This window comes from Melopsittacus undulatus, chromosome 11, assembly GCF_012275295.1.
Source record: "Melopsittacus undulatus isolate bMelUnd1 chromosome 11, bMelUnd1.mat.Z, whole genome shotgun sequence".
NCBI lineage: Eukaryota > Metazoa > Chordata > Aves > Psittaciformes > Psittaculidae > Melopsittacus > Melopsittacus undulatus.
In genome coordinates, this window is record NC_047537.1 from 11303262 (window position 1) to 11320055 (window position 16794).

At 54.5% G+C, this 16794-nt stretch overlaps 1 protein-coding gene across 1 annotated transcript; it reads right to left on the reverse strand.

Moving 5' to 3' along the window:
• Positions 1 to 1831: 1831 nt before the first annotated feature.
• On the reverse strand, positions 1832 to 14644 carry SAPCD2 (suppressor APC domain containing 2). Its single transcript, XM_031044152.2, has 6 exons — positions 14207 to 14644; positions 9278 to 9411; positions 4961 to 5107; positions 4711 to 4812; positions 4058 to 4171; positions 1832 to 3678 (listed from the first exon to the last, which is right to left on the reverse strand). The coding sequence occupies exons 1-6, from the start codon at positions 14604 to 14606 to the stop codon at positions 3550 to 3552; spliced, it is 1026 nt and encodes a 341-aa protein (XP_030900012.1). The 5' UTR covers positions 14607 to 14644; the 3' UTR covers positions 1832 to 3549.
• Between the last annotated feature and the right edge of the window lie 2150 nt (positions 14645 to 16794).

The following is a 16794-nucleotide window of genomic DNA, read 5'->3' on the forward strand; positions in this document are numbered from 1 at the left end:
GACCCAGGGCCTTCTCCAGGTCATCACATCCTCGGTTCATCTCCCAGGGATTTGCATGGGTTAAAGCAGCAGATGCTGCAAACCGCCCAGAGCAGTGAGGGCCCATGATGGGCAGAACAGCTCCTTACCACACAGCATGGAAGCAAAAAACATGAAAGGTTCAAGCTGGAGGCTCCAGATGCAGCTGCTCCTGTTGGCATTTGGGATAACTGTTCTGCTGGGAGAGCAGACCTTCTCTAAGGGGGTAGCTGGGCACAGAGCCCAGCCTCAAAGGGCGTGAGAAGGGCATGAAGCTGGGCAGGAGAAGAGTGAAACTACAAATAGACCTGGGGGACTGGATCCTTCCCAAACCACATGGCTGAGGACAAGGATAAGATTCTGGGTGCCAGGCATGTTCCCAGGTTGAGTCCAGGCAAGGGCCAAAGGCACCATGCCCCCAGTAAGAGTCCCCATCACCAGGCTCTGACAGCGGGGACCCCCCAAACGGCCTCACCTCTGATGAATGCAGTGACATGAGCGTGGTCTGTGTGGTGTGAACCTGGGTCTGACAAACTCCAGTGTGGCAGGGCTGAGGCAGGTTGGCAGGAGCTGCCCTGGCTGGGGACAGCAGAGATCTGCCCCAACTGCTCTCAGTGTCACCACAGCTGCACATGGCAGGCAGCAGGTGTGACTGGAGCCATGGAGGTGCCTTCACAGACTTGTGCTAAAGCACTGAGGAAACAGAGCCTGAAGGGAAGGTGTCACCCAGTGCATTGCTTACAGACCTGGTCACAGACCTAGGTCTTGTGGCTTGCAGACAAGTACTGAACAGGTAACAGCCCCCGTGGTGCAGCGACACTGTAGTGAAGTGAATGCAGCCCAGACACTCAGGCAAGGGTCAAGCACAGGCGGGACCCATCAGGGACCCAGAAACAGCATGGCCAGGTCAGAGGCACAGCTCGAGGTCAGCCTTGTGGCCCAGCCCCAGCCAGCCCCTTGGCTTCCTGAGATCCTCAGCACCGTCCTGTAGGGAGTGGGCCCAGGGCCAGCACTGCCAGGCCATGGCCAGGATGTTTCCTTGGGCCATGGAGCAGGGGAATAGCTGTCCTTGCTCTGCACAGAGCAGCATTGAGTGTGAACAATGATCCTCTCTTGCATTTGAAAGCTCTCACAGGCTCTGCATCCAAGCAAAGGCTTCAAATGGGAACTGAGGGCAATTACCCTCTTTCTCCTTGCCCTGTCTGGGACTTGTGACTACCATCAGCACCACTTGAAAGAGGCTGCAGCTGCAGGGGACTTGGCTGCATCCCCATGCTGGCTCTGGGAGGCTCAACACTGAGGGCTCTGCAGCACAGGGGGCCTGAGCTCACCAGCGGAGCAAGGGAAGTTGCCTCTGACCACCAGAGCCTGTGGTTGGCTACCCTCAGCACAAGGCAGAGGGACGTGGCTGCAGTACCCAGGGCCGATGTGGTCCCCTCCGGCTGCCCCTGCAGTAAGGAGACAGTGCAGAGCACCATGGGTAGCCACAAGGGGAGGGCTGTGAACTACACCAGCACCACCTGAAGAGCACAAGCCTCCAGTACAGCTTTTGGAGGAGCAGCTGGGTGAAGGTACAAGCACTGGAAGGGGTGTGGGTGGCTTTGTGCCTGCAGCCCACAGTGGGGAGGAGAGGCTGGGGAAGCTCCAGGGGAAGTCCAGAAGGGATGGAAAAGGGCATGAGAACATGGCCTGGAGCAGGGACCCTCAGGCTGTGATTGTGTAACCTCAACTCATCCCACATCCCATGGGACAGGATACACAAAAACATCAAGGCTTGCAGCAACAGACGAGCTGATTCAAGCACAAAGAAGGATAAATTAAATAGTTCACCCCGCTTTATTACTCTCATAGACAAGAGACCCTCCTCATAAAGAGGGTCACATTTAATTAAACCTCAGGGAAAACAAGCCCTGAACACCAGAGGTGGCATCACAAAAGTTGCCCAGAGGACAACTGATGTCCTCCTCCTGCAGCTAGAGGACACAACTAGTCCTGGTCTTGCTCCACCTCCCTCACCCTGGCACTTTCCTGATCCCTACTCCAGCACAGAGCAGTAGGCAAAATGGTGGAGCAGGGATCTATGCATTGCAGTGAGCTTCAAGTCAAGATCAACCTCAAAGAGAGGAGCTGAATGGAACAGACAGCACTGGGCAGATAAAAACCACAAATAAGAAAGGAATTGGTCTGCACGATGCTCAGGGCAGGGCAGGTCCAGCACCTTCTGCCCAGTTCAGTGCATTGTGTTCCATCATCGTGCCAGGAGAGCAGGAAACAATCCTGTAGAGAAAGGTACTGGTCTTGGAGCTACGAAGGGACAGATTTGTGCTACATGGGATTTCACAAGGATCTCCTATAAAAGTACCATAAATATTAAGTACCAAGCTGCAGTGGAAGACATCATTCAGCTCAAGCATCATCACTGAGCTAGGTGGGAAGAGGTATCCTGAAATGCACCAGTCTAACAGAACCCCTGCTTAGACCACCCCCACCCTCCCAAGAGATCTGGGGGAAGGTGCAGGTCATACTCAGGATGTCGCCCCAGGAATCCAGCATCCACGACCAGGACAGGCAAAGCTGTCATTTCTCCACTTGGAGATACGCAAAGGCAAGAGCCCATCAGCCCCCACTCCATTGTTCAGTTAAATACAAAACCCTATCCTGACACCTCCTCAGAACCAGGCTTGTGTTAGCATCCTCCTGCTGCAGGATAGCTCCTTTCCTTTTAAAGTCATCATGAAAAAAAATAAAAATAAAGTCTGGCAATCATAAGAATCCATTTGCAAGGTCAAGGCAGATCAAAGGACATGGAAGTGTCTGCCTCAATCTGCAAAGAGCCTGGAACAGCAGCTCAGATGTACAGGCTAACTCACTCAAGTCTATAGCTCATGAGCTACAAGAGCCTGCACACATGTAAACAGTGACTATGGCATCACTACTGCAATTGGAAAGAGGGATTGCAGCAGAGGAGCACCAGCTCAGGCACTACTCTGGTCCAGGACAGTGTCACTGGCAGGCAGAACTCAGGCAGCAGAGGGGCCAGGTATGCCCCATTGGATTTTCAATCTTGTCTTCCAACAGCAGCACAAGCAGGGGTCAGGCCACCTGCTCCAATGGCCAGGCTTGCCTGGAGGTGCCAGCAGGAGTGTTGAAGATACATGCTCTTTTTAGGACAAAAATTCAGCCCAAGTGAGGCCAAGGGCACAGCAGCTTCCCCCACACAGGCAGTGTCTATTTCCTCCAGCACTTCAGGGACCCAGGGGTGGGGCACAGTCTCTGCAGTCCCCTTAGAGATGGGAAAGGAGCAGCCTGAGAGCAGCACAGCTGAAAAGCCCAGCAGAAAAGCAGTGCAGGGATGCTCCCAGGTGGGGCCAAGGAAATTCCAAGGGGTTCCTGGATTCCTCCTGCAAAGATGCCACTGGCAGTTCCAGACCTCAGGATAAAACACCTAGAGCAATGGATGTGGTGGGTTTAGGGCAGAAGTCTCATGAAGCCCCCAGGAAAGCTTGAGGCCAGGGAGGTGGGGGCTGGGTGCTAGATGAAGGTGGAGTCCAGCTGGCTTGTCTCATGGTTACTGCGGGCACGAGCCTCAAAGAGCTGCTTGATCAGGGCAGATTTCTCCTGCTCCAACTGGGTGATGCGCTCGCTCTTGTCAGTCACCTCCTGCATGGGATAGAGGAAAATGCTGCTCAGAACACCACCATCTGCTGTGCTGCAGGTGCTGGGATGTGAACCTCAGCAGTGAGCATGGCCTCAACTTCCCCAACAGCCCTGCTCACAGACAATGACTGCAGCATCTGCACTCTCTGTGCAGATTTATTCCATCCCTGCCCCTGGACCTTCACCCAGCAAACAGCTGGACACAGGTGCATGACAGAGGGTCTCCATGTGCAGCTCATGTGCCCTTCTCTGAGATGACCAAGGTTGGCCAAGCTGAAGGAACATTTTCCACTGCCTTGTATTCCTTCTGTCACCCCATCTCATTCCCTCCTCCTCTCCTAGCCCCCCTCCATGGAATCTCCTTCCCTTTCTCACCCCTCACCTTGGTGAGAAGCCGGTTTTGCTCCTTCAGCATGTTGATGGCTTGCTGGGAGCCTGCTGAGGCTGGGGACACCACAGGGACCAGCCTGCTCAGAGCTGAGGAGGGGTTTGCTGGCTGCAGAAAAGATGAAGGGAAGGGATGAGACCTTGAGCCTCCTTCCCAGAGGACCACCCCAGACCTTCTCCAAAGCCAGAACCTGTTTCTGTGGCACACAGGGAACTGAGAGAAGCCCAGCACAGGATTAAGATCCCAGCACAGGATCTCAGGCAGGCATACATGGGAAGCATTTCTGCCAGGAGCCCAGTGGGACAGCCAGCTCAGCAGGATTGTTTCCTTATTCACTTGATAATATCTACACCTTTTTTTGGATTTGCTTTAGCCCCCCATATGCCTTGAGCATCCTCAGCCCAGCTGGGGCCTGGCTGTGCTGTCCTCTGGGCCGTCCCCATCCCTCTTCTTGCACACAGAGCCAAGTCACTTCCCCAGAGCCCAGGAGAACTCTGGCAGCCCTGATGTCAGCCCAGCCACCACAGTGGGGGATGAAAGGATCTTGGGAGGACAAGGACAAAAGGGACATGAGCATGGGACCCATCACACAGGACCGCCCCCAAGCTCACGCAAACAACCACAAGGTGCTAATGTGGTGCTCTCACCTTGCCAGCAGTGGACAGGAGGTCACCCAGGCAGCGGTTTACCTCCTGCAGTTTGGGGACCAGGTGCCCCAAGTGGCTTTGGCTGCCCTCAGGGGGAAAGTCCTGGGAGATGGGGAGGAAGAAGAGGCTGGCAGTTACTATGGAGCTGGCCCCATGTCCAGCCAAGTCCCAGCCCACTTCTCCAAACCCACAGAGCAGCCCCAAACCCTCCCAAGCAAGTGGGCGCCTCAAGAACAAGTCCCATACTCACCACGCTGGTTTTGTTCTTCCCCAGAAGCCTCTGGCGTTCCTGCATGAACTGTATGTGTTGGTGGTACCACTCCCAGGCACACTCGACCAGCTCCAAACCCTGCAGCAGGAAATCCTTCTCCTGTTCCAGCTCCTTCATGTGCTTCAGCTGCATGACAGAGGATGCAGATGTGTCACCCTGTTCCCACCTGTGGACTGGCTGCAAAGCAGTGGGCATATTGTGCCCAATCCCAATGTTTTAGCATTAGAAGATGGCGTGTATGAAGAGTGCAGGCCATGATCCCAAGTCAGCAAGTGCCTACATGGAGCTCGACATGAACCAAGGATGAAGAAAGCCGTGGGTAAGAAGCAAAAGTAACGGTGCAAGCAGGATAAGAAGAAACTGGAATGTGCCAAGACACAATAGTGAACTGTTACCAAGTTTTAAAGGCTAGGTTCTCATATGCTTAATGTAACCAATTGTATCTTAGTTGCTGTGTGCTACACTGTATATGTATCCACTAACACAGCAAGCTATTGATTACGTATCCAATGTTAATACTGCCAGCTATTGTGTATGTATCCAAGTATAATACACCGAGCTATTGTAAGGAGATGCAGACAACAGTATAAAAAGGATAGACGCTTTGTAATCAATGGCATTATCTGGATCACATTGATTGTTTCAGCGTTGTCCATAACTCCCGCGTCGCGACACCCACCAAGGCCTTGTCAAGCCCCAGGAGCTAGTTTCTTCATAAGGCACAGACGGATGAGGATACAGACAGGAGTCTCAGCTCCTTTTCCCATGAAAGACCACAGAGGCTGATGGCTGCTACCTGATGCTACTTCAGAAGAAGAGTTCTCTGGTTTGGGAGCACAACTGAGGCAGGTGAAGGACAACCAGGTCATATCTACCCTCTTGCTCCCCACTGACAAAGCAGATTTCACCACCTTGTATTTATCCAGTGACACAAGAGCACGGCCCACAGCCACTTCTCAGCACTGTGAACCTCAACCAGCAGCACAAACACACCTGGCTTTGGGTGAGCAGTAAAGAGCCAAGCTGGATGTGCAGACTGGCAGCTGCACTCTACCGCCCAGGCACAGCATGCCTTTCTGCTGAGTGTCTCTGCTGGTCTTTCAGGTTCAAACACAAGCATCACCTGGAGAGGGATGAGGGGACTTTTATACACCCAGAGAGCTACTACTTGGGTGTCTGGGGCTCCTGTCCACAGAAAAGCCCCTGGGACGTGCAGAGCAGGTGCAGCCTGCAGCCAAGGCTGCTGTAGGACAGGCAGCCCAGCTCCTACAAGAGCAGAGCTGGAGTAGGGGTCTGTGCCCCAGGGGATGCAGGGACCCTACTCCACTGCCACCTTCTTCTGCTGCCCCTCAGCACTGCACTGACACTGGCAATTGGAAAGGTGGTGGGACAAGAAGGGACACCCTGGGCAACAGAGCAACTGGTGCAGCAAGCCATCAGCCATCACCCAGTGAGCCCAGGGCTCCTGCTCCCCTTCCCCTGAGCAATGCTGCCCTGTTCCACTGGCCCCTGCTCCCCTGTCTCCATGCCAAGGGTATGGGGACCTGTCTGCCTTGCTGCCTCTGTTGTGTCCTCTGCCACAACACAGCCTGGCTTCCACTGCCCATAGCACAGACTGGGTTCCAGGAGAATCTCCTCCAGGCACCAGTGGGACTTTGATCACCCAAAAGCTGCTGGATGCTCAGGAGCCTCTCCTGCTGCTTTGGACAGCATCTTGAGAGGGGTGATTCAGCTCAGAAGCGGCCCTGAACAGCTCCTAGAAACATAGAATGGTGAAGAGCTGGAGGGGACCTTAAAGCTCATGAAGTTCCAACACCTTCTACTAGAGTAGGTTGCTCCAAGCCCCTGTGTCCAACCTGGCCTTGAACACTGCCAGGGATGGGGCAGCCACAGCTCCGCTGGGCACCCTGTGCCAGCGCCTCAGCACCCTCACAGGGAAGAGCTTCTGCCTAAGAGCTCAGCTCAGTCTCCCCTCGGGCAGGTTCAAGCCATTCGCCCCTCGGCCTGTCCCTACAGGCCCTTGTAAAAGATCCCTACCCTGGAGACACATGAGACCACACCAAGACATTCCTCAGGCCACTAGCACTTCCCACCCCCACTGCCAGCCTTGAAGCCCCTCAAGTGCCCCACGCTAGCCTCCCCCCAGCCCGGATGGACAGACTGACCAAAGGGGACATACCCGGAGGAAGAAGCGCAGAGCCTTGGTGCTATGCAGGCTGTTGCTGAGGGGCATGAAGAAGGTGCTGTATGTGGCAAGGACTCTCACCCAGCTTGGCTGCAGGCAGCCACCACCTGGCCTGCTCCAGTCCCATCAGGTTTGCTGGCCAGCTTGGAAACTGGAGGAAGAGGTGGCATTGCACAGAGCAGTGAAATATCACCAGGGACAGAGGGCATTTCTCTAAGGATGGGAAGTTCTGGTATGGTGGCAGCTTCTGGGACAGGAGGAAGACAGAGCACTGCACTTGGCTGCTGCTGCCCAGGGTAGGAGGGGACAGTTCTGTATCCTGGGCTGCAGAAAAATGAAAGTGCTCAGCCTCATACAGAGCATCTCATCCAGCCACCCCTGTGGCCATGGTGATATGAGGCCAATCAATGATGGACTGGCTGAGAACAGCAGCTAAGCAGACACCAGCAGTGGTGGTGCAAAGGGTCCTGGGCTGCAGTACAGCCCCACAGCTCTGCTGCTTGGGATGAACCAACCCTGGTGCACCTAAGAGTGCTGGATGGACACCAGTATTCCCCACCCCCCCTTAGGCACTAGACAAATAAACCTAATCACAGCTGAGAGCCTTGTGTCTTCTGGGGGCCAACATCCTCCAGCATGGGGAGGAAGGGAAGAAAGGCAGAGGGATTCCTTCCTACTGCTCCCCCAACAGCCTGGGAGAACAGGGAAGCCAGAGCTCATGGCAGTGATGGGCTCCAGCCTGGAGCTGTACTCACAGGGAAAAGTCTTGCCAGGGAAAGGAGGGACCTTCCACTATCCAAAACAGCAATTTCCAGCCACCAAAACCCAGAGAACCAAAGAGTCCCATCCCAGACACACATATGCCTACATAACTCCTTGCCAGGACCTCTCATTAGAGACCTCCTCAGCCCAAGAGCACCCCAACCCTTTGCATGTCTGCAGGCCCAACAAACCATGAGCGTGCACAAGCCCATTCTCCTCAGGCCAGGCTCTACAGTACATTATGTCCCCCAAGGCTAGGCCAGGCTGTAATCAATGCTGCCCAGGCCACTGGTCAGCCCCACTGGGCTCAGGGTGACACCAGGGTGCAAGGAGCGGAAGCACAGAGGTGACAGCAGCAGCTTTGACACCAGCTCATTGCGCCAGTCACTCGCACATCCTGCAGGCTGGGTCCTGGCTCTCATCCCAGGAAAAATTAGCTTGAGCTTGTGGACAACATGCCCAAGCAATTCCTCCATCCCATTTCAGAGCAGTGCAGATCCTTTCATCCAGGGATTCTGATCCAAGCCTCTACACACACACATGGAGAGGAAGGCAGATCCCTCCATCCTGGGTTGCCCAGCTAAATTCAATGCTGATTTTTCTGTATTACTGGCAAAAAAACCTCTCAGGAGCCACGAGAACCAGCATGCTTGAGCCCCAGCCTTCAGAGCACAAGCGATGGGAGACCCAGCCCAGCACCACCACTTGCCAGCACAGAGCATATCTGACCTCCATAGCATGCTTGAGGGGCCCAGAGATCCACCTGCTCCTACATCTACATGTTTGCCTTTCCCTTCCCAGGATTTTGCCCACTGAAAGGCACCTGTGCAGTCAAATGCTGGCTCCATGGGCTGACTTCACTCCAGGAGGAAGTGCCTTCTGCCCTGTCTGGCACGATTCAGGATAGAAAGCACCTCAGAAGTAACAGCAGGACCTCCATGTACATCAACAGAGCTTTGTATGCAGAATATCAGCAGCTGCCCAACGCCCCACTGTTCACACATGCAGGATTGGGCAGTGGAGAGCCACAGCCAAGAGCTGGTGTCAGTGGTGAGGGATGCTGCGACCCACATTTCCCCAGGGACCAGGACTTCCCCAAGGTCTGTGAGGGTGCTGAGGCACTGGCACAGGGTGCCCAGGGAAGCTGTGGTTGCCCCATCCCTGGCAGTGTTCAAGGCCAGGTTGGACAGAGGGGCTTGGACCAAGCTGCTCCAGTGGAAGGTGTCCCTGCCTGTGGCAGGGTTGGAGCTGGAGGAGCTTTAAGGTCCCTTCAACTCAAACCAGTCTGGGATTCTATGATATGACCAAGGTCGCCTTTGCTGGAGCCTGTGGCAGGACTGTCCCCTTACCATGCTGAAGTCCACGCCGTTGGTGATGGTGTGTCTCCGATGTTCTGCACGTCCCCTCTGATGCCTCCGAGCATCCCCAGCCCCTGGATGGCCACTGTCTCCCTGGGACTGCCCAGCAGCTTTAGCATCACCACCTGTAACAAAGGAAAGCATAAGGCCACCAGCTGCTATCTGCAGCATGGTCTTACAGACATGGCAGGGAGCAATTGAGCAAAGCACCAGACCTGGTGCCTGCTTGCAGGCAGAGCAGACTTCAGCAGCAACTTATTTCACTGTGCCAGGTTGGCAACACACCTTGGTCATCTGCAAAAAGCAGACAGCTTCCAGGCAATGCTGTTTCAGTCCCAGCACAGGCAATTAAACCATTAGCAACACAGGCTACCCTTGTCCTGTTCTCATGAGACCCCTGGCTCCCACTCAGTGGCGCAGGCTCTGCCCAGAATCTGACTCCTGAAGGCACCTCCTGCTTGGTGATGGGCTTGGCCATGGAGACATTCTCTCCCCAAACCCTGTGTCTGTGGCCTAACAATGAGTAAATCAGGCTGTAGGTTTTCAAAAATGTCATTCAAATCCCAGCATCCCACCCTGCAAAAGACTGATCTCTTACAAACACATGACACTGGTACAAATCCAGGCATGACCTTTCTGCAGGTTAAGTTCATACTGGTACATTTCAGGCTAGATCAGCCACCTCCTGCCCATGTTGCCTGTTTGCCCAAGCAGGTATTGACTGGGCACCTGCAGCAGAGTCAGTACAATCCCCCATGACCCACCCTGGAGAACTCACCAGGAGCAAAGCCCTGCAGCATGGCCAAGACCAGCTCAGAGCCGGGTTCTGGCCAAGCACCGCCCCAAACTGTGGCACCTGGGCAGCCGCAGAGCAGCCAGCACCATCTCGACATGCCTGGGCAGCGAGTGCTCCACCTCCCTTTGTGCCAGCTCCAGGCAGACCCTGTCCTGTATCCAGCCCTTGCTGCTGCAGACACCTCTCCTCGACAGTCTCTTTCCCAGCCTGGCCATGGCACAAGAGCAGCAGGGAGGCAGGCAAGCAACAGCAGGCAGAGACAGCCAGGGAACACGCCCCCTCCTCAGGACTGCTGCCCACCCATCTCCCAGACACCCTTACCCATCGCCACATCTCCCACATGCAGGCTCCCAGGCACCAGCACTGCCAGGCAGAGGTCCAGTGTGTTCCCAGCTGCACAGGCACAAAGGGCAGCAGATGTCAGGACAGGGTAAGTAGTATTCTCTGGGCTGGCATCCACAGCCTACAGCTCCACAAGGCTCCTCAGCCAACCACATGGACACAGTGAAAGAGGGACACAGAACAGGAAAGGACAGCATTGGGCACAGGAACCACTCTCCTTCACCTTGAAGGCAGTGAGGTCTGGGAGAGCTGCACCATACTGGGGCTGCCTGTACTGCCAGTTTCAGCAAGAGGAGCTGGACCCCGGCTTGGGGGACAGCAGGCCATGCTACACAAGCACCTTGCTCAGCCTGTCATGTTGTGTCACTGAGGAAAGACGCTACTGTGGCATGGGAAAAATCCTCCTTTGGTTCACCATGGCATCCAGCTTCTCCTACCAGCAAGAGCATCGTCATAGACAGGTCTCCAACATGTCAATAAACACAAAGTCTTTGCTATCACCCATTCATCTGTGGGTTTTTTTTTTTTGTTTCATATGCCCATATCTATCTGGCAAGATCAGTGCAAATACACACATGCTCTCCTAGCAGGCATGTAGCACATCCAATTTGGGAAGCTGAGGAACAGCCCCAAAACTAGAGGAGCTTCAACAGGCAGAATCCCAAATCAAAGCTAGGAACACCTTTGGGAAACATGTTAAAAAGGTTTTCATGACTGTTAATTGGAAGCACCAAGTTTGAGCTGAGCTGAACCTGCAATAAGAAGGTGCTCCCTGATCAAACTGAGCTCTGTGCACCTGAGCTGACAATGGAGTGGCTAAACCAGGACCCCTGCTAATGAGCTGAGATTATTTCATCTTCGGCAAAGAGCAGTTCCAGCTCACCAGAGGTGGATGAGATTTTGCCACAAGATATGGCCTCTGCCACTGCAGGGCACAGGCCCAGCATTCTCCAGCCAAAGCAAGCACCTCATGGTCATTTACACATTTACATACCTATCCTTGTCAATGGACAGTAACTGCTCCCTACAGACCATCCCCTCTTGCCTGCAGGGGCCACTGACACTCCAGGCAGCTGACAGAGCCAGGCCACCCCAGCAGCAAGGGATAGTGCTGTGTAGGGAGGAGGCAGCAGTGCCCAGGCCACCACAGATACCCTGGGCAAGGCACATTCTAATCTGTATCTGAATCTCCTCAGGTCTCAGCTCACAATGGAACAAGACCCCAACACCAAGACACTTAGATGCTGCTGTGACAGGCCACCAGTAGTAGGGAAGCCATCACAGCGACTTTCCTGCCCAGCAACTTCCCCAGTACCAGCCTCACCACTGGGCAGATGCTGTTGGCTCCCAAGAGACCATGGCTGGTGGCCAGCAGTGGTTCATGGCTGCCCCAGCACTGCTGGGCTGATGACAGTCCCAACCTCTGCCATCTTGCTGTGAGTCCATCCAAATCACCTCTGATGCAGGCAGATGTCCCTGGACCAGAAAGCAGAGCTAAGGTGGCATCCTGTGAGCACCTCCTTCCCCCAAAATGCAGACTGGAAGACTTTCTTCAGGCTGTGTAGCTGATGAGCACTGATCCACCATCTTGCTGCCCTTGGTTTGGCTCTTACAGAAACTACCTGAGGCAGCTGACAGCTCAGAGCAGCCTCAACCCCAAATGATATAACCTTAATGAAGACATGTCTTTCTGGATCCACAGGCAGCTCTCAGCACATTTCTCCACAGCAAGAGCTGTGTCCTGCCACAGCAGCACTCAGCTTTGCAGCCTGGTGAGGAGAGCATCTACCCATTCATCCACACCTTGGGAAACCCTTGACAGTAGGAGGGAGCACTGGGTGGCTGTGCAGGATCCAGAGCTAAAAGAAACAGAATAACTGAGTTACGATGTTTGCTAGGCTGCTGAATCAAAGTGAGATTCCAGTCTTTGCCAGAATAGGGCCCTGTGCTGCAGGAAGCTGGCAGCAAAGGCTGTGGCACAAACCCTACCTACACGCTCCAGACATCAGTATAACATCAGCTTATAGGGGAAAGATTCTCAACAACCATGAAGTTGCTGTAATCACCTGCTCATTCCTTTCCAGGGCAGAGCTTTCCATTAGCTGTTTATTTACCAAGAAGGATTTTTATTCAGGTTTTTCCAGATTTACTCTGTTGACAACAGGAGAACCAGCCTGCCTAATAATATTGCCCTAGACAAAGCTCCAGTGATTAGTCTGAAGAAAAAATGGAAAGCAGAGAACCACAGCCACAGTTAAAAGTTTCTTCTCCACCCAGCAGAAGACTGGGAGGGAGCAGGTGAGAAGCGAAGGCAAATCAGCCTAACTTTCCCAAGGTTGAAGCAGTCATTGCACTCCAGTGTTGAAATAACAGACACCAGCTCCTCACACAGACCTTCAAGTCTGTAGACCTCAAAGCACTTCACAGATCATGGGCCTGTAGGGACAGGCCAAGAGGAATGGCTTTAATCTGCCCGAGGGGAGACTGAGATGAGCTCTTAGGCACAAGCTCTTCCCTGTGAGGGTGCTGAGGCGCTGGCACAGGGTGCCCAGAGAAGCTGTGGCTGCCCCATCCCTGGTAGTGTTCAAGGCCAGTTTGGACACAGGGGCTTGGAGCACCCTGCTCCAGTGGAAGTTGTCCCTGCCCGTGGCAGGGGCTTGGAACTGGATGAGCTGTAAGGTCCCTTCTCACCCAAACTAGTTTGGGATCCCATGATTCTATCTAGATAAAGAATTATTACCTACATCAGATAAACCCAGAACCCTGGTTTCCTGATAACATCACCTACTGACTAGCAACAAACCAAGGTGCCAGTAAAATCACCTGCCCCTAGCCAGGGTCAGGGTCCCACTGGAGGTAGCAGACCCAGCACAGGGACCCCAGCAGTACACAGGGACCTCAGGTGAGCTCTGCAGAGCCTGGCCACCCGGACAGCACTGGGGGACAGCAAAGCACACTAATGGAAGACCTAATTGTGGCCTTTCTGTACTTCAAAGGGACCTGTAAGAGAGATGGGGAGAGACTTCCTAGCAGGGCCTGTTGCGACAGGATGAGGGGTGACGGGTTTAAACTAAAAGTGGGAGATTCAGGCTGGAAGTGAGGAAGAAATTCTTTATAATGAAAGAATGGAGACATCCCAGGCCAGGCTGGATGTGTTTCTGAGAAACCTGATGTAGTTGAAGATGTCCCTGCTCACTGCAGGGGTGCTGGACTAGAGGACCTTTGAAAGCCCCTTCCAACCCAAACCATTCTGTGATTCTGTGATCTCTCTGATGCTGCTTTCCCATTTAGTTATCGCTTAATTATTTATTCTTATAATCAGTGCTGCAGTATTATCCAAACAAAATAGCTGGATCAGGCTTTCCTAATCTTTTGGTCGAAAACACAGATGAAATGGTGAACCCAGTGTTTGAGGGCACAGCACAGTACCCACTCAAGCTCATGGCTGCTCTGGGACTGGAGCTCCCGCTGATGCGGGTGACACCCCGAGATGATCATCAGCAGCACCAGAAGGTCACTGATAGCCTCTACGCCAGGGAAAACTGCGAACACGTTATGATAAAGCCCTTAATTCTTCCTGTCACTGCTATAAAGAGGTCCGCCTGAGGATGGGTGCGAAGGGAAGGAGGCGCGAACCCGAGGCAGGCGGAACGGCACTGGAGCCCAGGCCAGGGTCATCTGTAACTTCCGAGGAGTTCGACACCCGGCCCGCGGGTCCGAGGTGATGCTCAGGCCCCGCAGGAGCCTCAGTGTCACAGTCGCCCCGCCCGGTCCCCGCTCACCTCGGCCGCGGTGCTGGCCGTGCCCCGGCTCCCGCTGCCCGTTGCTCTTCCTGCGCCGCTCCTCAGCACAGCGCGGACTCAGCGGCTTCTCCCCGCTCCGCCGCCCGCCGCTCTCCGCCGGGGGATCAGCCCCGGGCAGGGCAGCGCGCAGCCCCAAAACGAACCTCTCGAAGGTGAGGTACCCGCTGGCCGGTGCCGCCCGCCGCAGCCCCTCCATCACCCCGGAGGGCAGCTCCCGGGCTTCCGCTCCCCGCCAGCGGGACTCGATCTCCCGTAGGTGCACATAGCCGCGCCGCCGGTCATCCAGGATATCGAAGAGAGTTCGAAGGCTCTGCAAGAACGCCCGGGGAAGACCCTCGGTGCCGGCGGGGAGCGGCTGGTCGCCGCGCTCCAGGGCCATCGCCACCGCCGCAGTTGCTCTCGAGCGTTACTCGCCTCTCCGGCCCCCGCGCTCCTATTGGTTGCTGGCGTTAGATCCAGTACTCTCATTGGCTAGTGGTGGCCGGTCGTGCTGGCCATTGGCTGAGGGGGAGGATGAAGGTTTTGAGTTCCGCGGGATGCCCGCCCCACTCTCCATAGGGGAGAGGGTCTAAGTTGAGGAGGCCCCGCCCCCCCATCCCGGAGCAAGCTCTGCCTGGCGCTCAGCCCAGACCAACCCCTCTTTCCTCGCCCCCCAGAACCGCACCGCTGCTCCCGTTGACCGGCAGAGCTGCGGGTACCACTGCCCGCGCCCGACTGCAGCGAGTGCTTCTGCTGCCCGCGGCAATAAACAGAATCACAGAATCAACGACGTTGGAAAATCCTTCAAGCTCATCCAGTCCAACCATTCCCAGCACTGCCAAGGCCACCCCTAACCCATGGCACTGAGGCCTCGTCTCCACGCTGTGTGAACACTTGCAGGGATGGTGCCTGCAGCCCTGCCCTGGGCAGCCTGTTCCAATGCCTGAGCACCCTCTGGGGCAGGAATTGTTCCTCAGATCCATCTAAACCTGCCCTGGTGCAGCTTGAGGCCGTTTCCTCTTGTCCCATCCCTTGTTCCTTGGGAGCAGAGCCCAGCCCCTTCCTGGCTCCATCCTCCTTTCACACAGTTGTAAAGAGTGATAAGGCCCCTCCTGAGCTTTCTGGAGTTTTGCACCCCAAAGACACTGTAACTTTGAAGAAAGGAAAGCACCTCTCTTCTTTAGCAGCGATACCTGAACACCTTACATAGAACCATAGAACCTCAGGCTGGTGTGTGTTGAAGGCACCTTAAAGCTCATGAAGTTCCAACTCCCTGCCACAGGCAGGGGGCACCTTCCACTAAAGCAGGTTGCTCCAAACCGTGTCCAACCTGGTCTTCAAGGCTTCCAGGGATGGGGGTAGCTACAACTTCTCTGGGCACCCTGTGCCAGCGCCTCAGCACCATCACAGGGAAGAGCTTCTGCGGATGATCTCATCTCAATCTCCCCTCGCCTGCTTGTCTTCAAACCATTTATTTCCATAAATTTCGAGGACCTGTCCAACCTGTTTTTAGATCTCTGCTTGGCATAGTTGTGTTTGACTGTACAGGTTCACACCTGCGCAGGATACAGGGAGAAGGAACTGGTGCATCAGCCCTCCCCTTTCTGCTCCAGAAACAAGGCAGTGAATGTGATGCTGCTCAGCTCTGGTAGCATCAACACATGGGCTATTCTGCTCAGCAAAAGATAAATCTGTAGGAAAATGAGTTTTTATTTAGGTTCCTCACACATCTGGACTTGCTGGAACAACCAGGAATTCAATATGACCTTAACATCTCTTCTGCAATTTCCCTGCCTGGCAGGTTTCACCAGGACCCACCAGGAAAGCAATCCTGAGACACCAAAACCAATTCCTGCACTGACAAGATATTTCAGCCCAAATACTCTCACTTCTCCATGAGGCTCTTTCTGCTCCAGCAGCAGGGAGCAACTGCCCAGTGCAGCCCTGGTCTTATTCTGCTTTCCATAGCAAAGTGTCCTGGAAAGGCTGTTATGGGTCAGGCTGTCATCCTCTGTGTGGGCAGGTGAACAAGGTTTAGGAGATGTTGAAAATTCTTGGAAAAGGCTTTTCCTCACTCACTGAACAGTTTATATTGGGGCCAGCCCAGACTCTTCTGCTCAACAGCCATCTTTGTGCTGGGTTTGGTTTTAATCTAAACAGCATAGTCATCCAGTTCTTCCTCCAAGCTACTGGGAAACACCAACTGCTATTCAAACTTCCCTCCCTGCTGGCCTGCAGGCACACTCACAGCTCCAGTGTGGTGGTACTCAGTGTACCACTGTCCCTCTCTGAGAGGGCATGGAATTTCTGATGTTCCCGGAAAGGCTGGTGGCAGGCCAGTGTGTCCGCCAACCAGCCTTCCCACCCCTGGGAGGGGAGGTAACAGGAGCCACACCAAAACCCCTGCAGAGAGCTGGAGGAATAGGTGGTGGAGACTGGGGCACCTTCCTACATGACACTGGCCACTTACAGGTGATGCTGGATGGATGTGGCTGTAGATGAAGCCCCATGCTGACTACAGGAACATGTAGGGGTTCTTGTGTGAAGCTTGGCTCTTCACAAGAAACACAGTGACTGCAGCCATGAGG